The 25,004-nt window shown below is 41.9% G+C and overlaps 1 protein-coding gene across 2 annotated transcripts in view; it reads right to left on the bottom strand.

The window, feature by feature from the left end:
- ACTR3B (actin related protein 3B) overlaps positions 1–24,015 on the bottom strand; it is a 34,181-nt gene extending 10,166 nt beyond the window's left edge. The window contains exons 1-7 of one of the 2 annotated variants that reach the window (XM_073002874.2): positions 23,848–24,015; positions 11,388–11,443; positions 10,802–10,926; positions 8,012–8,122; positions 5,275–5,370; positions 3,663–3,770; positions 1,112–1,255 (exon numbers count right to left, since the gene is read on the bottom strand). In XM_073002874.2, the coding sequence (XP_072858975.2) occupies positions 1,112–1,255; positions 3,663–3,770; positions 5,275–5,370; positions 8,012–8,122; positions 10,802–10,926; positions 11,388–11,443; positions 23,848–23,891 (684 nt within the window). In that variant the 5' untranslated portion in view covers positions 23,892–24,015. The remainder of the gene's footprint in view (positions 1–1,111; positions 1,256–3,662; positions 3,771–5,274; positions 5,371–8,011; positions 8,123–10,801; positions 10,927–11,387; positions 11,444–23,847) is intronic. The other variant, XM_073002873.2, reaches the window with a different exon arrangement.
- Positions 24,016–25,004: the final 989 nt, after the last annotated feature.

Below are 25,004 nucleotides of genomic sequence, written 5' to 3'. Positions count from 1 at the left end.
CCAGATGTTCTTAGATCACGATGGCCTTCAGCCCTAAGTAGCACAGATAATGGGATAATGGGAGATGCTCAACAGCAGCTGGAGGACGGTACCTTTTCCACTGTTGCTCTGTCCCAGCAGCAGCTCTGCTACGAGAAGGCCAAAAAGCAGCCGCTGGCTTTTTAAGAGGGTGGTTAGTTAATACTAAATTAAACAGGGAAAGTATTACCATATTTTCCCGTTTATAAGATGCCCCCACTTATAACCCCCCCACACACACTTTTCTAATTCAAAAATTAAGAAAATTTAGCTTTGAGGATTCAGCCTCTGGGCTCAGAACACTCGGACATTAGGAGTCCCTGTTGCCTACAGGCTCCACCTCTGACAAGGTGTGTTCCAATTGGTTTGTTCAGCATCAGCTGACGTCAGTTCCATAAGGCTCCTGACTGGAGGAAACTAAGCCTCATGATTGAAGGAAGCCTGTTTACAGAGGCAAGGTATGGGCCGTTTTGTTCTCTCCGTGTTCTCAGCTTACATTCTCAATTTTTATTCTAATGGTTTTAGGAAAAAGTAGCATCTTATACACGGAAAAAATACAGTACTTTTAAGGAGATAGCTGTGTTAGTCTGTTGCAGCAAAAACAACAAGGAGTCTTACAGCACCTTCCAGACAAACTAATTTTACTTGGCTTTAGCTTTTGAGGAATTATGTCTACTTCTACAGATGCACAGAGTGTAGCCCTAGCAGACAGACAATTATACATTAAATTGGGGGGTGAGACGGGAACAGACGTATGACATGTTGTTGGAAATGCATGAAGTTTATTATGGCAATGGACAATCAGTGGCCATTAAGGACTGTTTAAGATCCTAGGGGGTGATAAATAAAGCCCTTAATGGTGGTTGCTAAGTTCCTGCAGATATAAATAAGTATAATAACACAGGAATGGGAGGTCTTACAGTATAGCATAGGTGCACTGCCTATAGTTAGTCCAGGGATAAGATAAAAGGGGATGGAGGATATAGGAGTGAAAGTCTAGTTATTCATATTTAAAATTCTCATATTTAAATTATTCAATGTCAATCCCTTAGATATTTCTGAATAACCTAGTTAGTTACACAGATGTGTTTACCTTTATGGCTTTAGCCGTCTCCAATGACTGTTCAGGTGGAATTCCCACCTCCCTCTCCCTTAGGAGCTGTTGAATGAAATATGTAATATCTCTACCTGCAATAGGGATGTGTTTGATGCAGCTGCCAATTACATAACCTTCTGCCTACAGATGGAGAAAAATGTTACACATCAGAAGGTTTACCAACAACAGATACGCTGCAACAAATTCAACATTTGCCATTGTTTAAACATCTGAACTCAAAGAAATCACATTAACAAATACTGCCAATGATTATATATTGAAAAATTAATAATTAGGAGCTACCCCTCTGCTTGACTGGAATTATAAATCTAGTAGTAATAATAATAATAATAATAATAATAATAATAATAATAATAATAATAATAATAATAATAATAATAATAATAATAATAATAATAATAATAATAATAATAATAATAATAATAATAATAATAATAATAATAATAATAATAATAATAATAATAATAAAGCATCATGAAATCACAGGAACAACACCAAGAAAAAAGGGGGGATCTTTAAGGAACAGTATGCTAGTATTTAAAATTAGGGAACAACTTTAATATTCGTGACCAATAATAGCTCAACAAAGTGACCTTCCTGGACAATGGAATTCTATACATGTCTGGATGCAAGACCTATTTAATTCAATGGGACTTGCTCCCAAATTGGTATATACAGAACTGCAGCTGCAAACATTATGTGTTGAGGACATAGACGACAGGAGTGCTACATGAAAGCATATAAACTCTCTTGCAGAATTGTCTCTTCCTGTTCTGGGCTGCCTTTTGTTCATAGCTCAGCGGTCCTTGAGGTAAAGCCCCCCCCCCCGGTCACAAATGAGGGAGGAATCTATAGGTGTGCAGCAACAACCGCTTGCACTCACGACAAAGGACTAAGACAACTCATTTGCCAAATGAGCAGCACATCTGGATGCAAGCAGAAATGTCGTGTGAATAAGCTCTGGTTTTTCTTCTGCAGGTGGAATGTTAGCTTCTTTGGCGTCTCAGAAGAATTGAACTAGCAAGAAAAACACAGCTAAAAACATTGCCTTAGGGGAGAATCCAACTATTTTAATCAGCCTGGGTTGGGATCCAAAAAGCCACTTTTCATATACCCAGGGGCTTACGTGGGCCCCGTGGGACTCCCCGCCCGCTCTCCTTTCAGCAGCAGTTCCCCTTGCCAGGCTGCACCACCAATTACGGCCATGCACGCTTCTAATGTAAGGTTGCCTTTGGAAAAAAAAAACTTTGGAAACTGCAGCTGCGTGAAATGCAGCCGTCCTCTGGGGCCAGTCAGTAGAGTGCCTTCCTCCAGTTACCTGCATTTGCGAAAGCTCATTTTCAGACACAATTCACGGCACTGACCATTACGTAGAAAGGCCTAAATGGTTTAGGACTGAGATGTTTGAGGGTTGCTTTATCCTGAATGGATCTGTCCACGGCATATATGCAATGTTTTATGGCGCTGGATTTCACCACTTTCTCAGGAGGTGTTGGGAGAGAAACAAAAGCAGGCCTTTTCTCTCCTGGCAGCCAAGCCACGGAACTTTCCTACCAGAGAGACTCTGTTCGTCCCCTCTTATGAACCTTAGATGCCTTAATTAGTTTTTGTCATTTTTTTTCTTTCTTTCTTTTTAGCCCATGCTGCTAAAGAAACCTGTGTCCCATCTAAAACTAGGTGCAGATGCATGAACGGCTACTCTCTCTGTGGGTGCAAAGGAGGAAAATCTGCCCATTGCCTTCATCCCAATGGGGGCTACCCAAGGTTTGCATTAAGGTCTCTGACTTAATAAAACAATTCTCTGTCTTGGAACTGAGTTTAAATGCTGATCTCCATACCTTTCCCTTCTTGCCAGTTTTTGCCATCTGACCTGGTAAGCAGTTCTGAGGAAGTCAAAAGCTTACACATATTGTAAATGTATAACTGATCTTAATAAAGGGGTTGCCCATGGATATATATATATTTTTATTCCTATGGATCAGTGTAGTTGCTTATGCTTTGTTTCTCCAAACATTCAATCTAAGCCGGGGGGGTGAATAGCTGTGTATTTTTTTTTAATTTAAGCTTTTAATATCTTTAATTTAATATGTTTTTTCAATGTTTTCAATGGTAATTAGAATCTGCCTTTGGGGCCTTTCTAAAGGTTGAAATGTGAGACATAAGCTTCTTAAGTATAACATGTCAATGACAATTCAACAGTTCAAGTGGTGTACAATTAAAAATTGGAGATTTCAGGAATAGAAGTTCAGAATCCCACATGGATCCTGGACAATTTTGCAATATATTTTTTGTTATGTTCTTATTCCTAATTTTGTTTGCATAATGAACTTGAAAACATTTTTGCTTGCTGTCCATATTTGTGCTTCATGAATTTTGATACTAAACGTTAAGCATATTCATTTGATAAGGATATACCTTTCTTTCACATTCACAAACTGAGAAGATAATGAGGAATACATCCTTTTCACTTGTAGCAAACAAAGCACAAAACATTTAATATATCTATAATGCCACGTATGGTACTTACCACTGGAATTACATGGGTCACACCATCACCACTGTCAACAACTGTACCTGTTAAAGTTCGGTCCCCAACTTGCCGTGAAGTCCAAGATGCAGCTAAAGCTAGCACTGCCTGGGCAAGATTTTAAAAAGAAGAACAACAATAACAACAACATCTAGAAACAAATTAAGGCCTTGTCTACAACTGACTCTTCTGCAGTGGGCTGGTGTGGGCTAAACAGGGTTGCTTGGGGTTGGGTGGAGATGCAATACGCTATTTGGTGCAATTCTTGTATCCGAATGGCAATCGGAACTCAAGTGACCCTACTGGGTCCAGCTCCTTCTGATATCATGAAGCAGGTGAATAACCAAGCCACTTCACGATGCTGGCAAATTGATCACTTCCTCTGCTTCTTGGTGGAGGGGCAAAGGAAGTGAAATTTCTTTTCAAACTCTGGTAGACTATCACTGAGACACTGCATCACTTTTTAAAAAAAAATAATAATAATAATATACTCTTAGGTTTCTCTTAAAGGACTGGTTAAGAAACAGCCCACACTTCACTTCAGTTCTCTCCTTCTCTGTATTTGGTGTAATATGACTGCCAATTTTTAAGTTTTGGCCTTCTGTCAATGATTTGTGGCCCAATTTGTTCTTATTCAGAGTGTGGCTTTGAATTACTTACAGAGGGTTTGTTGTTTTTAACTTTATATTTTAATATATGAGCCACCTAGAATCTTCTCTAGAAGAAAGGGTACAAGTAATTATAATAATATTAATGTTAGTAAGAGTAAATTAGGTACAGTGGTGCCTCGTTTCACGAGGATAATCCGTTCCTGCAAAATTGCTGTAGAAGGAAATCGTCATCAAGCGAAAGTAAAAAACCGATTGAAATGCATTGAAAACTGGTTCAATGCATTCCAATGGGCGAAATACCTTAGCGTCCAGCAAAGATCCTCCATAGGGCGGCCATTTTCTGGTGCCTGTATAGCGAGGAATCCGTCCTAAAACACAGTGGGGAGCCATTTTGAAAACCCGACGATCAGCTGTTTTGATCGTCGTTAAATGAAAAATCAGTTCCCGAAGCAGGGAACCAATCGTCGTTGAACAAAAAAAACCCATACAAACATCGTTTTGCGATCGCTACAGCAATCACAAAATACTCATCATTAAGCGATTTCCTCGTCTAACGAGGTAATCGTCAAATGGGACACCACTGTACTTAGAAATACCCATTCTTCTTGTAGCCCAAAAAAGTAACATTTCTAAAATCTACAGGATATTATTTCAGCAGCAATAAGGACTGCTCTGGAAGCTATAAGCTAAAAATGTTTAACGTACATTTTAAAAATGGATAGTGATTTCTAGCAACAGTTTTTCTTCCACTACGAAGCATTGTCCAAAGCCACAAAGCCTTCCAGCCCGGCCTTTCTCCAGGTAAGCACAATTTAGGCATGGAGCTGACGGGGAAGTCCAAGAATGGAGAACTATAAAGTCTGGAGGCCAAAAACATCAGACATACACACACAGAGACACACAGACACACAACAAATGGCATGTGCCCAGTAACTTGCACAGAGAAGCCCCAGTTTTCTCTGCTAACCCTCTGCCCCAAGAAGGATGTATTCACTATTTACCTGAACAGCAATATAAAGCCCTGGGATGTTAAAAGACTCAAACATTATTTCTGCAAGGTATTCTCTGTTTTCAGGAGTGTTCAGAGGTGGTTCAGTCTGTTTTAAAAACAAAGCATTCTATTAAATATGGATCAAACACGTTTTGGAATTTAATCATATTAACCAGAAAACCATTAAACGTACATTGTTTCTCAGAATTGGAGATGGGCACAAAACACAACGAAGTGCTTCACACAAAGCTGTCAGCACAGCACCCTAGGTGCCGCTCTGGGCCACCTCCCACCCACCCCAGCGGGCTGGCCCACCCACCGGTCTTCGCACACTGCCGGGGTCCTTCTCCGGTGGTGCCTCCTCCAGCAGCTGACCACTCATCAGAAGAAATCCTCATCCCGCCCCCTTGTTGGAGTGGTTGGCTGCCAGAGGAGGTGGGGTTGGACCCTGGCAGTGTGCGAAGAATAGTGAGGGAGACAGTCCAGAGCAGCATCTGGGGTGCTGCACGGACAGCTTTGTACAAAGCGCTTTATCATGCTTCCTGCCTGTGGCGTCTGCCCAGGTCATGAATATTCACATGCTATCTACATAGACCAATGGGTGTGCTGGAGGGGAGGAGTCACAAGATATAAGAGACTCGGCAGGAGGAGGGGAAGTTTTATTTAGAGTGTTAGATAGGGAGTTAGAGGTGAAGAGATTGTAAGTTTTGGAGTTTGGGCGGGAGAGTGGTGGTTGAGAGTGGATAAAGAAGAATGTTTGTTAAAGAGTTAACAACATTGCTTGTTCTGTCGACATCTGTATCAATAAACAATTTCTATTTGGTTCTTTTAAAATGACCTATCGCCTGGGCCTCAGTTATTAATAATAGGTAATGTTGATGTAATCAGCTGGTGGCAGCTGAAAGACACATAGTGTGAGCTTTTTTTTAGTCTAGTGAGACAAACGGGCCACGTGGGAATCAAGACACTGCCCATCTCTACTCAGAATAAATTTTTCAAAGAGTCCCCTGTAAATTTGGGATTGAGACTTTATTTGGTAATTGATCATTGATAAAGCTATTTTAGAGATTAGAGGTCTTGAGCAAACTCTTTTGGCTCAGAAAGCTAGGGTAGCACCCTCTTTCTGGACTTTCTGGTGACAGATGAAAACCATCCTTTTCAGACAAGCTTTTAACAACTAATTGGGCAGCGGAGAGTTTTGATCTTGGGTTAAGAACATTTGCATTATTTTATTTATGTTTTGAAGTGTTTTTAAATAGTTTTCCACTGTGTTTAACCAATTGTTTTAATTCTATTACATGCCTAATTTTTTAATGTAATAGTTTATTGTGTATTCAGCTGGTTTCTTTTTTAATAATTTGTGAGCCTCATATTGTGTCATTTCATTGGGATAAAGATGGCATAGACATGAAAAATTAAAATAAAACAAACATTCTTTTCCTGGCTGAAAACCAGGAAAACTCAGTCCCTGTTCGAAAGTATGTGTGACGGCCTACATGGAAGTCTGCCCTAACAGCACAAATCCTGGACTGATTTCAAGTGTGCAAAGCTTGAAATAGTAGCAGACCAGGTGCACTACTAACAAATCCATTCCATTTAGAAAAAGAGAAAGGCAGGCAGGGAAGTACAGAAGCAGAATAAAGGGCAACCATTTAGAAGCCTAGAAGTCGAGCTAATTCAGTTCCCAGGTTATCCATATGCATGCCTCTTTTTTTCGGGGAAAAAAGTAATATTAATAAGCAGAGTTGACTGTATTGTGCATACTCTTTACATAAACATTTAAAAAATAACTGATGGAACCTTCAGAAAATAGCTTGCATTAAAGCAATTTAATGTTATCTGCATTAAAAAGCTACCACAAAAGGCAATACATAATTGTGCCCATAGCTGCTAAAACAGCATATTGCTAAGCGACATTTTTTTCTCATTTTGCTGTAATGCTGTCCTTTGTTTAGGTAAAAATCAGCCAATTATATCAAGCAGCATCTGTAATCTAATCAAGCTACCCAGAGCTTTTCATTATTATTATTAAAAGCACTCAAGCTAGGCAGCATCCCAAAGAAATTTATTAGAATACAGTTCTCATGTGATTTTATAAATTATGCCCCCAGTAATACAAATGAATGAAAACTTAACGCAATAAAAAAGCTTTCAGAGGGCTTCTTCTACGTAGTATTTTGTTAGGTGTAAAACTAAGATAGTGTAAGTGGAAACACTATGACATGTGCACGCAGTGAAAAAGACATCAAACAAAGACATCAGTCAACAAGATAAGATTGGTCAATTTGATAAATCTCAGTAAGTTCAAAATCGTCTGAAACTATCATAAGGCTATGAAATATGGTAGGAGGAACTGTGGCAATAGGTAGTCCAAAAGTCTTCCTCTCTGTTCGGAAGGTAATTTCTCCTAGTAGTTACATTTCCATGGGGAGGAAGAATGGATGAGAGGGGATTCCTGGATATACCCTTTTTTGTGACTTGCTCTATCCAACTAGATAGAGGGCAGGAGCATGGAATAACTTTCTCCTTAGAGACAGACGGATGGGACTCCGTGCCTCTCTGCATAGAGAAACGGGAAATAGACATGGGTGTCTGGGGACAGTAGGGAAATGGTGGAGTTCTACCCCTCCACCCCTAAAATCCTCTGGTCTAAAGGACAGCTCCCAGCAGGCAATCCAACCTACAAAATGAAAACAGTCCCCTGACTCAATGCTAAGAACGGCATAACTTTCACCTGTTTGCCTTACCATTAAGAAGTAGTGATCTTCTGGTTCAGCCCGAAGATATTTAAAAATAACCTGCTCCATGAACCTTTCCATAAGATCCCAGTCCTCCACAATACCATGTCGTACAGGCCACTAAAGAAAAGGTGAGTGGAAGCATAGCATCACACAGATGAATGGGCATGTCATGTTTGCATAAAACAAGCAGATTGCTATTCTCCCACTCCAATGGGTAATGTTGTCCATATGGAGCGGACACTGTGCACAAGAGGCTCATCATGAACAAAGCCCTTCCCCGTTGGGTTCAGTATGAGAGAATGCAGCATGCAATCCCAGGGCACAAATCAGAGTTCTATCGGGCAACAGAACACACGCGTCATATCTGATGCATAAATCCAAGCAAATTAGTGGAACACTGCTACCAGGTTTAAATGTGTCCCACGTTCCAACAACATGCCAAAATCTGAGACCGGGGATAGTTCTGGAATCTATACTCATTACAGGAAGCACCAACTGCATAGTTCCAAGGAATTACATTTAGTCAATAAACTGAAAAGAGGCTCAACTGGAGGGAAGGGGTCTATTAACTACTTTTAGAGAGGGTGTATATCCATGGTGTGTACCACCGCCAGGGGAGGGCAGTGCCAGGATGAGGAAGGGAGAAGAGGTGGGCGTACCAAAGAGAAGGCTATTTGCCAATAGCTGCACCTGCTACAGTACTGGATTTTAGGGTGAATCGCAATGTGAAAAGAAAAGAGTACTCCTATCTTTAGCGAGAAGGTATCAAATACCTTCTCATACACTCATACACTCATCTCACACGTTAGCAAGGTTATGTTCAAAATCCTACAAGGTAGGCTTCAGCAGTATGTGGGCCGAGAATTCCCAGAAGTACAAGCAGGATTTCGAAGGGGCAGAGGAACTCAAGACCAAATTGCTAACATGCACTGGGTTATGGAGAAAGCCAGAGAGTTCCAGAAAAACATCTACTTCTGCTTTATTAACTACGCAAAAGCCTTTGACTGTGTGGACCACAGCAAACTATGGCAAGTTCTTAAAGAAATGGGAGTGCCTGACCACCTTATCTATCTCCTGAGAAATCTATATGTGGGACAGGAAGCAACAGAACTGGATATGGAACAACTGATTGGTTCAAAATTGAGAAAGGAGTACGACAAGGCTGTATATTGTCTCCCAGCTTATTTAACATATAGGCAGACTACATCATGCAAAAGGCTGGACTGGAGGAATCCCAACCGAAATTAAAATTGCCGGAAGAAATATCAACAACCTCAGAAATGCAGATGATGCCACTCTGATGGCAGAAAGTGAGGAGGACTTAAAGAACCTCTTAATGAGGGTGAAAGAGGAGAGCGCAAAAAATGGTCTGAAGCTCAACGTCAAAAAAAACTAAGATCATGGCCACTGGTCCCATCACCTCCTGGCAAACAGAAGGGGAATATATGGAGGCAGTGACAGATTTTACCCTCTTGGGCTCCATGATCACTGCAGGTGGTGACAGCAGCCACGAAATTAAAGGATGACTGCTCCTTGGGAGGAAAGCGATGACAAACCTAGACAGCATCTTAAAAAGCAGAGACATCACCTTTGCCGACAAAGGTCAAAGCTATGGTTTTTCCAGTAGCGATGTATGGAAGTGAGAGCTGGACCACAAAGAAGGCTGACCGCCGAAGAATTGATGCTTTTGAATTGTGCTGCTGGAGGAAACTCTTGAGAGTCCCCTGGACTGCAAAGAGAACAAAACTATCAATTCTGAAGGAAATCAACCCTCAGTGCTCACTGGGAGGACAGGTCCTGATGCTGAGGGTCCAGTACTTTGGTCATCTCATGAGGTCACGAAGAGTTGGACACAACTTAACGACTAAACAACAACAACAAAATATTATCCACGGTTTTCAGTACCCACAAGGGGTCTGGAACCAATTCCTAGCAGATAGGGGGCCCCTACTGTATCATAAGGCAACAAAGTAAGAGATTATAGATGAGGCTCATGGATGGTAGAAACCTGACATTGGCATCTGTTTAGTTGGGAGCAGCCCACATAGCAATTAATGTGGGATGCTGCCAATTTTCCAGACAATGCTTTATACACTGCAAAATGCTTTTCATACAACAAGATACACTATTTCCTGATTGTGGAACTCCCTCCCAAATCCACTCAGGTATTTCCATCCCTGATGAGTTTTTCTGCCGACAGATGAGACCATATTGTGTCAGACAGCCTTTGGTGTTTTAATATCAGTTTTAAAGCTGGCTTTTAGAGTGTCCTTAATATATTTTCAAAGAAGGACAACATTTGGAAGAAAAAAAAACCTTTTTAAAATGGTTTTTAAACCTCTTCTCTTATTTTTACATTTCTGGTGTGTATTGCTTTGGAAGCTTTTGTGGGCTGAGAACAGTTCTTCAAAATAAATCAATAAAGGCAAGGTTAGACAAATGCTTTTGTTTCGTATCCATCGTCATTAAGGACAATGTGTTGGTCCAAAGGACTAGAAGGAACTTTAACTAGAGCTAAAGATGTCATGGATGGTAGGGAAAGTTGGAATAAAGAGAGGTGGCACTGCCTTAGTAGGAAGGAGTTCAACCCAGCCTAAGGAACAGCAAAAAAGAAAAAGAGAGATTGTTTTGCAAGAAGCAGAGACATTAGAGCAGTAGAATTACCCCATTCAGTTCTGCACAATAGTAACGGATTTAGCAACCAAGCCTTCATAAAAGATATATTATGCATTGGATTGTTTAAAACTGAGATGTGTACATTTGCTAGTTCATCTTCAGTTTTTGCTCCGGACTTACCTTTGTAGCATAGGTAGGTTTATCTAGGGCTTCATCTCCAATAAAAAAGTCAAGATCATCAACACCCTGGGTCAGCCTTCTCTGTGCCTGGTCACCAATTTTTGCTGATTCTCTTAATGCAATGCCTAAATTTTAAAAATTACAAGAAACAATCTCATTAAAAGCCAGTTCAAAACATGGGCAATTCAACAACCAGGTGGCATCTGCAGTTCACTATTTCAATTGACCGGAAGGCTCCCATGAGATTATTCCAGTCGTCTCCATGGTGTCAGGTAAAGAAGAAGTCACTTGTTTGCTGAGGCAAGGCTGCTGGCAGCAACACAATGGCAATAGGAAGGAAAGAGAACTTGTCATAGCAACCAGAAACTGGTTTAATGAGGGCCGGTCCTGGCAAGAAGGAAAGAAACCTCTTTCTCTCCAGCTAACCAAGGAAGCTAGTATAGTAAATATTACTTCCAAGGAAGAAAAAGAGAGAGATAGAGAGTGAGTGTGATCAACTGAAGAAAAGTGATCTGGGCACAGCCAAGAAGAAATCCATTTTTATCAAGAAAACATGTTTTTTCACTACATAGTCAGAAGTACTTACATGATGGTATAATGAATTGTGGTTCTGTATTCCCTGCATACCCCAGTTTTGTATATCTAAAAGAGAAAAACAAAAGAATGCATATCAAGAGGCAGGAAAAACTGCGTTCAAACAGATGAGTTAAACAAACACCAAAAAAAAAGTCAGTTACGGAAGACCTGGTGATCACACCAGCTTTTGATTTACTAACATAACTAGTAACATAACTGCAAGTTATCAAGAATTATGTGCAAGTGAGGAGTTCCATGGGAGTCAGTGAGACTTCTGAATGTTTTTTGCAAATGCATTTTTAGGTTTTGACAATACTGCTCTATTTGCATTTTCTTATTTCTGTTTTCTGTCCTCTGTTTTAATTGTGTTGTTTATACAGAACATGTTGTAAACTGCCCAGGGTGGCCTTCGGCTAGATAGGCAGGATAAAAATGACATGACATGACATGACATGACATGAAATGAATAACTAACTAACTAACTAACTAACTAACTAACTAACTAACTAACTAACTAACTAACTAACTAAATAACTAACTAAATAACTAAATAAATAAATAAATAAATAAATAAATAAATAAATAAATAAATAAATAAATAAATAAATGGAAGAAAGGATAAATCCCTTCCATGACAACCAACACGGAAACACAGAAGACTGGGAGGTAGAACACAGCCAGTTGGTAGAACACATATTCATTCATTCATTCATTCATTCATTCATTCATTCATTCATTCATTCATTCATTCATTAGCATGCAAAGAAGATACAGCCTTCACACTCATACCAGCCAGGGAGGGGGATGCTCACAGAGATAAGGATGGCAGGTACAAAGGATAAGGCTCTTTTGCTGTTGAACCGTGTCTCAGTTCGCACGTATACTATGTAAAACTTACAGGCCTTTAAACTGAGTCTGAAAATCCAATTGTTTAAAATTGCTTTCTTATACAGAAGAGTATTACTGGATTGCTACACAATATGGTGCTGCTTAATTCTGATTACTGTAACTGATTTTCTTGTTCTTACTGGATCCAGTATTGGAGGAAATCTTGTTGCTTAGCATATAGTAAGTCGCACTAGAGTAGACTCATTGAATCCGTGGGGACTTAGTAAGTCAACTACTACATGAGTACCATTGATTCTATTTACAGTATTTATTTATTGATTGATTGATTGATTGATTGATTGATTGATTGATTGATTGATTTAGATTTATACCCCGCTCATCTAGACCAAAGGTCTATTCTGGGCAGCAGTTGTGACTTAGTCTAGCGTAATATAGATTAGGTTCACAGAATCAATGGAACTTGCAGAGGAGTTGACTCACTAAATCCCCAGATTCAACGGACTACACATTAGAGGGGACAGATATATGAATATATTAATTTCTATATAATCTATTCCTCTTAGAAACAGGCTTAAATATCAGCTCCTTCAACTTTGTGAGTGGGTTTGGTATTCTTAACGGTCTAAGTACAATGTGACAAACCCAGACCTACTGGGATCTGCCACACGTTAACTAAGCTGCCACCAACCATTCCCTATAAGAAGTCACACAGACCAGGGATGGATTTTCAAACAATAAAAAGAATAAGGTTTATTTTAAATACACACAGGGAAAAATAAACAATCAGGTGAATAAGATAAAGTAACGTGGCTTATTCTCACTTATACAAGCATACAGTTTGGTTCACCCAGAACCCTTATCTTGAAGCACAGACCCTGAACCTATCAGTTCTGGCTACCCAACAGACACCTGAACCTATCAGGTTGGTACTCTGACACACAGCAGTACCCTGTCTGACACACAGACTCCCACAACAGCTTCTTCTTCCCAGCTGCTGCTTCGTCACATCCCAGTGTCTCTCAGTGTCTCTCTCTCACCACACACGCTCCACATTTATATACAGTACAGCCCCTCCTCCTGATGTCCCGCCTTCCACTCCCCATAGGATGGAACTTTCCCTCCAAACCCATGACAGACAGGTAACATCAGTGCTGTATGTAACACCTCCCCTCTTTATAAGTTGTTTTGTAGGGGGAAAGCTAACGTGCTTTTCACCAAAAAAACAATCTGGATAAAATACACAACAACAGTTATACATACCATATCATACTTACTTATACTTACATTCTAAGTTAAACATTTCAATTAGGCATTTAAACATTTACCATATACATTACATCAATTTACCTTTATTCATACAAACCAAATTCCAAAAAAACAGGTACATTTAACTGTTTGACATCATTATATACACATAGTCCATGTTCTTTCGCCGTCTTCATCCTTCAGGTCTTCTTGATAAGGCGTCAGCAACACAGTTCACTGACCCTCTGACCACCTTCACTTCAAAGTCATAGTCCTGTAGGTTTAAAGCCCACCTCATAAGTTTGCTATTGTGGGTTTTCATTGTCTTTAACCATTGCAATGGTGAATGGTCAGTGCACAGAATAAAATGTCTTCCCCAGATGTAAGGCTTGGCCTTCTGGATCGCGTAGACTATGGCCAAACACTCCTTCTCCACGGTTGCCAAATGTCTCTCACCTTTTTGAAGTTTCCTACTCAGGTAGGACACTGGATGCTGGTCACCATTCTCATCCTCCTGGCACAGAACTGCTCCTACCCCGCTGTTAGACGCATCGGTGTAGATGATGAACTCCCGGTCGAAGTCTGGAGCACGCAGGACTGGATAGTTGATTAGCGCCTCCTTCAACCTCTGGAACGCCGCCTCACAGTCGCTGGTCCACGGGATGCGGTCATCAGCCTTCTTCCTCGTCAGATCGGTCAGCGGAGCCGCAATCTCGCTAAACCTCGGGATGAACTTTCTGTAGTAGCCCACCAACCCAAGAAATGATTTGACTTTTTTCTTGGTGTTGGGTCTGGGCCAATCACGAACAGCTTCTATTTTGGCCTCCAGGGGTTTTATCACTCCTCCCCCTACCATGTGACCCAAGTATTTTATTTCTGGGCTACCCAGCTGACACTTGCTGGCCTTTACCGTTAGCCCTGCTGCACTTAACCTCTGCAGCACTAACTCCAGGTGTAACAGGTGATCTTCCCAGGTATTACTGAAGATCCCTATGTCGTCAATGTAGGCCACTGTAAAGTCACTGAGCCCTGCCAAGGTCTGGTCCATCAGCCTTTGGAATGTGGCTGGTGCATTTCTGAGACCAAAGCTCAGGACTCGAAACTCATAGAGACCAAAAGGGCTGCAAAAGGCAGTCTTTTCTTGATCCCTGGGATCAATTCTTAATTGCCAATATCCCTTTACCAGGTCCAATGATGAGATGAACCGACAACCCCCTATGGTTTCAATCAGGTTGTCTAGCCTGGGCATTGGGTAGGCATCAGGAGTGGTTACACGGTTTAATTTCCTGTAATCAACACAAAACCTAATGCTCCCATCAGGCTTGTCCACAAGGACTATCGGAGAGGACCAAGGACTAGAAGAGGGGACGATTATGTTCTCCCTCAGCATCTCGTCCAGCTCCTTCCGCACCTTGTCCCTATAGGGTCCCGTTACTCGGTATGGGGATACTGCCTGCGGGGGTGCATCCCCTGTGTGGATCCGATGCATCACTCCCTTCACTATCCCCGGCTTGTTGGAAAACACCTGTTGATATTTGCTAAGCAGCATTTTTAGTTCTTGCTGCTGGTCTTGGGTGAGTGCAGGACTGATCTTTACCTCCTCTGGGTTGTATTTTACTTCCCCTCTACCCTCCCAGAAGGGTAATTCCGCTTCCTCACTCTCAGCTGCTTTTATCGCGAATAAAACCCTCTGTTCCCCTCTGTAGTAGGGTTTTAGGGCATTCACATGAACCACCCTCCTTGCTTGGTTCTCCTCCTGCTCTATAAGGTAGTTCAGGTCTGACATCTTGGAAATGACCCTATATGGTCCTGCCCATTTGAGCTGCAGTTTATTCTCTCTGCAGGGCCTAAGCCAAAGCACTTCCTCCCCTGGGTCAAAGTGCCTCTCTCTAGCTTTGTGGTCATACCATGTTTTCTGTCTGACCTTCTGAGCTTGCAGGTTTTCTGCTGCCAGCTCTAAATTTCTCCTTAGGTCATTCATCAAGGTGTCTATGTATGTCACAACGTCTTGTGGGTCATCCTGGGTGATCTGCTCCCAATTTTGTTTGATCAAATCAAGGGGCCCTTTCACCCCTAAGTGTGCAGCAAACATGTCAGAGTGACCCCTTTGTAAGATCATGGGGCGATACTTTTCAGGTACCACCAGCTGACTTCTGATCCCATCTCCCCCTTTTGAGATATTCCTCAGGGTTTCTCTATATAAAATCCCCTTTTCCTCCAGAAATCTCACTGGGGTTTCAGGTGTTAGCTGTGCGTCAGTCACCTGTTCAAAACACTTTTGGAGAGTGGCGTCTGCCTTTTGCTCCTGTCCAAATCTGCTGTCTGTGGTTAAGGTTTCCACCACAGCTTCTGAACTCCCCTCTGCTTCCGTCTCTGGCTCATCATTACCCCCCTGAACTGTCCCTGTGGTGGCTTGTGAGCGTGTAATCACTAGCACCCGTTTCACATGTTCAGCCAGGTCATTTCCCACGAGCACGGCTGCTGGCAGAGTCGATGAAATTGCTAGCCGCCACACTCCCCTCCAGCCTTGGAAGTTGACAGGTACCTCTGCTACTGGCAGAGAGATTACCTGCCCCTCAATCCCTGCCACCTTCATGCTCTCATTTGGGATTATAAACTCCCTAGGAATAATATCTGGATGGCACAGGGTTACCTGGGAACAAGTGTCCCGCAGCCCCCTATACTGACGGTCAAGTATTCCTACGTCCACCCCAGCTGTCTCAAACAACTGAGAATCTGTTTTCACCAGCAAGCAGCGCTTTACTTCCACAAGAGGACCATTTTCCTCAGCCTGATCAGCAGAGATAGCTGTTTCAGACTGAGTAGCCATGGCAACCGGCTCCCTCAGTGACACTGAGCCTTGCTCTTTCTGGACACAGAACACAGCTTTTGGCTTGGTCCCACTAGAATCCTGAGGCACCATTCCTTTTAGCTGCTTTAATTTCTCACACTCTGAGATTAGATGACCCTTTCCCTGACAGAAATAACATTTTCTGGTGTATTTTGATTCTCTCTCATCTTGTTTTGGTTTTCCCTCCAAAATCTGAGGTCTTAGTTTCATGTCTGAGGGCTTCCCTTCACCATGGGCCCCTCCCCCTTGCTGGCTTCTCCCTGGTCCCTGAGAGTACTTGCTGTAGGTTTCTTTGGGTTTACCTACAGATTTCCCCTCACCCAAGGGCTTTCTTATTTGGGAAATAAAATCTGCGATCTCTGCGGCTGCTGCCACCGATTTCGGTTTCCTTTCCCTCACCTGGAATTTCAATTCCCCATGCAGGACTGAATAGAACTGTTCCAGTGCTATCAAGTCTTTAAGCTGCTCATAGGTCTCTGTCCCCTCCTGAGACAGCCATTTCCCAAGCAGCCTCACCAATTGGGCCCCCACTTGGGTAAAAGTCTGTTCTGGTTTCTTGGTGAGGGACCTGAATCTTTGTCTCAGCTGCTCCGCATTTATCCCATGTCTGGCAAACACCAGTTTTTTAAACTCTGCGAAATCTTTCATCAGTTCCTCAGGCATCTCGGCATAAACCTCAGCCAGGCTACCACTGATTAAAGATCGCATGATGGTCATCTTCTCAGTTTCCCTCACTGAGAAGTCCACAAACGCTCTTTCCACTAAGGAAAAGAACACCTCAGGACAATCTCCCTTGTGGTACACAGGGAATTTCTTCAGGTCAGCTTTAGACAGTTGGCCTCCCTCAGAATCCCTATTATTATTATTGTTCTGATTCATCAGTTCCAATTTTTTTAATTCAAACGCCATTTTCTCTCTCCCTCTCTCTAATTCAAATTGCCGCTGTTTCTCTCTTTCCCTTTCTTCTCTTTCCCTTTCCTCCATTTCAAATTGCCTCATCCTCAGTTCATGCTGTTGGGCTATGAGCAATTTTCTAAGTTCTGGGTTCTGCTCTCCTGTGCTGTCACCCTGCACTGAGCCAAATTCATCCTCAGAACCTTGGTCAATCTGGGGGTCTTTCACTTCACTCATTTCGGCCATCTGGCTTCGAGTCAAGGGCATAATCCCCCCTCAGAACAGGCTGCTTTAAAAAGTCAAGCCTCAAAATAAAACGACCACTTTTTTCCTTCTTGCCTCAGAACCAGCTTTCCCTATAGAGATTGCTGCTGTTCTTCAGCACTAACTTGCAACAGTATCGAGTCAGAGCCTACCCCCCTCTGCTGGGCCTCTCAGCTGGCAAGCTAGCTCACTGTTACTACGCAGTTTTGCCTCAGCTTTTTTCCCGCCAAAACTAGGCTGCCTCAGAGCACCTTAATCTAAGTCTCCCCAGTTGGCACGTTCTTCCACTAGCGCACCTCCCCGTGAGGTACACCTAGAAGATTACCTACGCGCCTCAGACTGTCCCTGACTAGACCCCCCTTGCTCTGGGCACACTTGCCAAGGCTTTGCTGGACCACTGGACAACTGGACCAGTCGTATCCCACACGCTGGACACCAATCAATGTGACAAACCCAGACCTACTGGGATATGTCACACAGTTACACTAAGCTGCCACCAACCATTCCCTTTAAGAAGTCACACAGACCAGGGATGGATTTTTAAACAAATAAGGAATAAGGTTTATTTTAAATACACACAGGGAAAAATAAACAATCAGGTGAATAAGATAAAGTAACGTGGCTTATTCTCACTTATACAAGCATACAGTTTGGTTCACCCAGAACCCTTATCTTGAAGCACAGACCCTGAACCTATCAGTTCTGGCTACCCAACAGACACCTGAACCTATCAGGTTGGTACTCTGACACACAGCAGTACCCTGTCTGACACACAGACTCCCACAACAGCTTCTTCTTCCCAGCTGCTGCTTCGTCACATCCCAGTGTCTCTCAGTGTCTCTCTCTCACCACACACGCTCCACATTTATATACAGTACAGCCCCTCCTCCTGATGTCCCGCCTTCCACTCCCCATAGGATGGAACTTTCCCTCCAAACCCATGACAGACAGGTAACATCAGTGCTGTATGTAACACAAACTATTTGAAATAAGACTGTCTGCTTTATACTGTACAATGACTCTTAAAGTTGTAATGTTCTTGACTGTTTACTATATTTTTTCAGTGCCTTAAAAAAACTATCTTGCTTTTTGATGTTTATTAAGGACATATCTCATTAGCCCACAATTTATATTTGTATATTCCTATGTTTCATAAAGTTTGGAAATTCTCCAAACAGAAAGCAATGTTTAAAGCAAAACACAGACATTTAGCTCACAGTCCTCATGCAAATCAAGAGAGGAGTTCTACTCTTGACTATATAGACTAGATAGCTCTCCTCCATCTATAAATAACTATACAAAACTCTATCACTATTTTTAGATATTGACACTATCAAAGCCTAGGTTTCATTTCAGTATTTTCACACCACTAGTGATGTGCTACTGGTGAAGCTAGTGCAAATGTACTGCTGTGTCTATTTGGGGTGGACATTAAGATATAAGAAGGATGCATCAATCATAAAGATGGAGGGAGTGATATGCGGTCTGCTTACGTGCATAGTTTCAATCACAGCTTTTTGTTTTACACTGAAGGCTTTTCCTCTTTGGGGAATCTTTAACCAAGCACAAAAGGAGCTATCCACAGTTCTGATCACATCTTAAGTGAAGCTGCCAAGATTCAGTAGCAGTAGCCTTGCTTCAACCTGGTCTGATTATCTTTAATTGAGTATGTTAGACTTTAGCCTAACACTCTTGTCTGGACCTGTCTTATCTTGAACCAACCAGATCTACTTGATTGGATTTGACTTTTTTCACCCAGATATGTCTGGTGTAGTCTGCTTCCACCCTTGTATGCCCACATCCTGGCAACTCTGATAGAATTAAAATCAAGATTCAGCCCATAGTGTTCTTGATGTTTTAAACTGAATTGATCACACGTGGTAAAAGTACATACTGGGAGCTGATTTGAGGAAATTTGACTCTAAAACACAGCCTATCAAGAGTTTAAATAAATAAACGTAATAGACACATTTGGATACTACTAAAATGCACCACCAGCTTCATATGCAGAACTAGGACACTTAGCAAATCATGGATCACTCTAGTTCAGTATCCCCTACACTGATTAGCAACCGTTTCAAAGGTCAGAGAGTATATTTTCTATATCAGAGATCCTGCTAGCCAAAGATCCCAGGAATTCAACTTGAAAACTCCTGTATACAAAACATACTCTCTGAGGTTAGGGTCACTCTAAAAACAGTTTTCTTGGATGCATGGGCATAGCCAAAGAGTTAGATATGAATGTTGCCATAAAAATGTAGCCGACCCAAGTAGATGCTTTTTAGGGGGATGGGGTAGAAATCTAATAAACAAACAAACAAACAAACAAACAAACAAACAAACAAATAAATCTTTTCCTTCTATTTTACTGGATTTATAGGATTCATCGGTTGAAATCTTGTGGGTGTTCACATAAAGTTTATATAATTTGCTGTGGCTAATTGCAGCTAATTGATGATGTGCCAGGGCTCATTTTGATTGCACAGGCATGTAACCAAGAAATGTCAATAGTTAGCCTTGACAAGCTACACAAACTTCATACAAACGTGCTAAGAACAGTGTCTGTGAGGTCAGAATTGATACCTATATCTATAAATGTACTAATTATGTTTTCTATAAATGTATGATTTAAGAGGCAGTTTGAGGGAAGAACCGCCACCATTATCCAAATAAAATAAATACATTATCAGGGCTCCCAGATATGAAAACTACCCATCACAAAGCAGAGGGAATTTTATACATACATACATACATACATATATATATATATATATATATATATATACATATATATATATATATATATATATATATATATATATATATATATATATATATATATATATATATATATATATATATATATATATATATATATATATATATATATATATATATATATATATATATATATATATATATATATATATATATATATACATACACATACACATACACATACACACACACATACACACACACACACACACACACACACACAGAGTGGTGCCTCACAAGACAAATTTAATTCATTCAGTGAGAAGTGCTGTCTTGCGAAAAGTGGCTTCCCATAGGAATGCATTGAAATGCATTCCTATGGGAACCTCGCAAGACGAATGAAATTTTTTCGTCTTGCGAAGCATCGGTCTCGGGGGAGGACGGCCATAGAAGAAGCCGTCTTGTGAGGCACCATAGTGATCGCAAAAACCAATCGTCTTGTGGGTTTTTCATCCCGCGAGGTGTTCGTCTTGCGAGGCACCATTGTAAAGCTTAAGTTGGTGCCTTGTTGAAAAACTGTGCAACAGAAACATAAAATCTGTAAACGGAGAAAGCTTACATTGTATCTCTCTTCTACATTCTATCCTAAATTAAGAACTCTTGTATGTGACACAAATTTTCCATGCAAGACTTAAAGATTTTTTAGTACAGTGGGGTCTTCACTTAAGAACGGCTCGAGTTAAGAACATTTTGACTTAAGAACCACTCTCATAGGAAAATATTGACTTGACTTACATACTTAGATTTGAGTTAAGAACTGGAAAAAAAACCACGTGGGAGGCAGGGAAAGTGCAAAATTTGAACTTTCAGTTAACTGTTGGCCAGTGAAAAGGGTGCCTGTCTGCTTCCTCGCTCCTCCCAGTGTTTAGAGAGTGGATTGGGAGACAGTCTTCAGACTGCCTGGGACTGCCTGGACTGTATTTTCCCTGCCTTCCCTGAACCTTTCTTGACCTGAGAAAAAAAAAGAAACAAAATATCCCCCTCTAGTGGTTGAAGGCGGAATAGCAGCTTCCCATTAGTTTCTATGGACGGAAAAGAGCAGATACGGATCAAATGGTTTTCAATGCATTCCTATGGGAAATGCAGATTTGACCTGAGAACCTTTTGACTTAAGAACCGCCTTCCAATACGGATTAAGTTCTCAAGTCAAGACCCCACTGTATTTTGCAGGAAATCAGACTGATATAACTTCTCTCTTTGGGCTTGGCCACCAGAGTGAACAACTTTGGTTGGTGTACAGGATTTCATTTCACTCGCATATACAGTACTGTAATAATTATAGCATAGTTCTAAATGCATTTATGAAGAAGTAGCTCCTGCTGAGTAGAAAAAATGTGCTCCCAAGTATTTATACTTAGGAGTAGAACTTTAATCACAAATGGAGCATGATAAAAAAAATACAGACTTAGATTGCTCACCTTCAAGATTACCTTACTTTGCTAAACAACAAAACAAAGCATCTCATTAATGTTATTTATTTATTTATTTATTTATATTAGATTTATATACTGCCCATCTAGAACGTGTCTACTCTGGGCAGTTGTAAGTTATAAGTTCCATTTGGTATGAAATGCTACATACGGTGCTTTAACACCAGAGACACATGTTATCACAAACAGTTTTAAAACAGATCACCTTATCCAATGTGAGACCAGGGTCAGCATGTAATTAATCACCAGGGAAACTTGTAAGAGGAGAGGGAAATTTAGGAAACTCAAATTGGAGGCAAAACAGTTTAGCCATGTAATTTGTGCACGGAGATGTTAAAAGCACTGTAACAATGATCAGACAAGGTAAGAAAATGCAGTAACACTATTCTAGTTGTGCCCATGAAATCTGAGACAGAAAAAGAGATTGTAAATGGCAAAACTGAGCAGTTAACTAAAACAGTTCTGGATTCCAATGGGATCTAAGTGTATGTGACTAGGTCAATCTATATCAAATGTATTCTGTATATTAATTCCCACCCCATCTAATACTGCTATTCTCACAGATTTATCTTTGAAACTTCATGAGTTAAAAGCTGGATCTTTTCCCCCTTTCATGTGAAAATTGTATTCTCAGAATGCTGGCAGATTCATATCACAGGCTACATAACTTGAAGTACACATCAACACTTATACATGTACACACAGATGGTCAGAAGTCCTTCTGAGAGGTAGTGTCTACTCTGTAATGCCTTCCCTAGTGAAGTTCAACCAGCACTGATTCTGTGCCAGATTAAAACACAATTATTTGCCCACCAATTTTGAAGCATGATATTGGCATGAGGTTTTATTTATTTATTTATTTATTTATTTATTTATTTATTTATTTATTTATTTATTTATTTATTTATTTATTTATTTATTTATTTATTTATTTATTTATTTGATTTTACCCCACCCCTCTAGACAACGTCTACTCAGGGCGGTTAACTTTTATAACCAAAAGTTTCTATAACTTCCAGTTCTTTCCCCTAAGAAAAAAAAAGGGAAATGATCAGAGACAGACAGTTTTTTATTGCACTTTAAGAAATGGATTCTAAAGTGAAATTGCACTGTAACCCAGTCATTTGCTCAATTAAGAGTGAGGAGGAAACATGAGAAATAACAGCATTACTGGTTAAAAAAAATCAATTCCTAATTCCTACAATAAACTCATTTGTCTCTATTTGATCCTTACAGAACTGATACACAGATGGCCAGGAAAACACATCCCTACAAGTTGACAAAGACAGGAAAGATAGATATATAGAGGGTTAGGGTTAGGGTTACAGACAGGAAAGATAGATATATAGAGGGTTAGGGTTAGGGTTACGTCACTAACTTCAGAATATGTTATATATACATATACATACATATACATATACATATACACATATACATATATACATATACATATATACATATATATATAAGGGTCACGTCACTAACTTCAGAATATGTGAAATATAAGGCTGGAGGTAAAGTTAAAAAGGTAAGAAGCCTGATAAAATATGTGAGCTGGAGAAGGACACCGAGTGGCTTGGTGTGGCAGCTGATGCCAGGAGACTCCACGAAATGATAGTGCTGAAGAAATCTTATCAAGGGGATAATTTTAAAGAGGTGACCCTGTTGGAATGGCAGGCGGGGGGGGGGGGGGGGGTTGGCAGGCAGCCAAGCTGACGGCATCTCAAAACCATGAGGAAAACTGATCCAGATTTAAAAACAAAAATACCCTCGCTAGGAAGAGGGGCTGGGGACTCCACAGATAACAGGAATTGCTGTGAGCAAAGTTTTCCCTGAGGAGGCGAGTCTCAACCCTGAAACCCAGAGAGATGGTGGCAAGAAAGGGGGGCGCGCGAAAGGGGGGCGAAAGGGAGGGCGGGAGGGAATGGGGGGCAGCGGAGCAGGTCGGGGAGGGGACGGGTCCTTCTGGAGGGGGGGTCCATCCCCACCACCTCCCGCTTCGCCCCCTAAAAAAGGACAAGGTCTTTATTTACCGGCGGGGGGGGGGGGCGGACAAGAGGAGAGGAGCCGAGGGAGGGGGCCCAGGAGGAACTGGTCAAGGGGGGGGCGGCGCGCAAAGCATGGAGCCCCCACCCCGACCCCACCCCGCCGTCACTCACCCGGTGCCGCCGTCGACGACGCACGGGGGCATGGGGCTCGCCATGTTCTGGGGCTCGCGGGCGGGGAGGAGGGAACCGCCCCCCCCCCCGCTTCGGGACCGCCTCCCTGCCAGGGAAGCTCCCCCACCCTCCCCGGACGCTCCCTCTACCGCCACCGCCGCAACGTGCGGGGGGGGGGGCCCTGGCGCTGACAGCGAGGACCGTCACGCGCCTGCGCTAAACCCACGCTGCGGTTATTATTATTTTTTTAAACCCTCTTCTCTCTCTCTTTCTCTCTCTCTCCCCCCTCCCGCTAGGCACATACACCACGTGACTCTTTTCCTACACTTCCCATAAGCGACGGTGCCCCCCCTCCCGGCGGCCATTTTGGGACGGGACGCAGCTTCCTAGACCTTTGGGATCTCCTCACAGGCTGTGGCGGGGCGGGAGGGGGCGCGGTGTTTGTGTGTGCGAGAAATCGTTGGCTGCTTAGCAACGGCCGTTGTGAGGCCTGCGGCCGTACATGGCTGGCGTCATAGGAGACTGTGCTCGTCAGGTTTCTGAACTTTGAGAGAAGCGTCGAAGGACATAGGGTTTCACCAGGGTTTGCTTTTCTCACAGTGTTTATCGTTCAGCTCAGAAAAGGAAAAGTGTATGTGTGTGCTGTTTTATTTTAAAACACACGAACACGCATACACTATGGGTTTCCAGCGATTTGAACGTGGAAGAAACGAAGTAAATATAGTTGAAAGAAGAATAAATACAATATGGCGTTTATGTCGTGGGGTTCCTCAGGGCTCAATACTGTCCCCCCATGCTGTTTAACATCTACATGAAACTGCTGGGAGAGGTCATCAGGAGGTTTGGGCTAAGGAGTCAGCAATATGCTGACGATACTCAGCTCTACCTCTCGTTTTCCACCAATCCAGGTGAGGCGGTTTCTGTGCTGAACTCGTGTCTGGATCTGATAATGGACTGGATGAGGGTTAATAAATTGAAACTCAATCCAGACAAGACGGAAGTGCTGTTAGTGGGTGCTTCACCGGACAGGTTGGAGGGCCATTTCCCCGCCGTGAATGGGGTTACACTCCCCCTAAGGGACAGGGTCCGCAACCTGGGGTTGCTCCTGGACCCCAGTCTAACTCTGGAAGCCCAGGTGGACTCGGTGGCCAGAGGCG

Source organism: Pogona vitticeps, chromosome 6 (genome assembly GCF_051106095.1).
Source record: "Pogona vitticeps strain Pit_001003342236 chromosome 6, PviZW2.1, whole genome shotgun sequence".
In the NCBI taxonomy this organism is placed as follows: Eukaryota; Metazoa; Chordata; class Lepidosauria; order Squamata; family Agamidae; genus Pogona; species Pogona vitticeps.
This window is presented reverse-complemented; position numbering and strand designations above follow the sequence as displayed.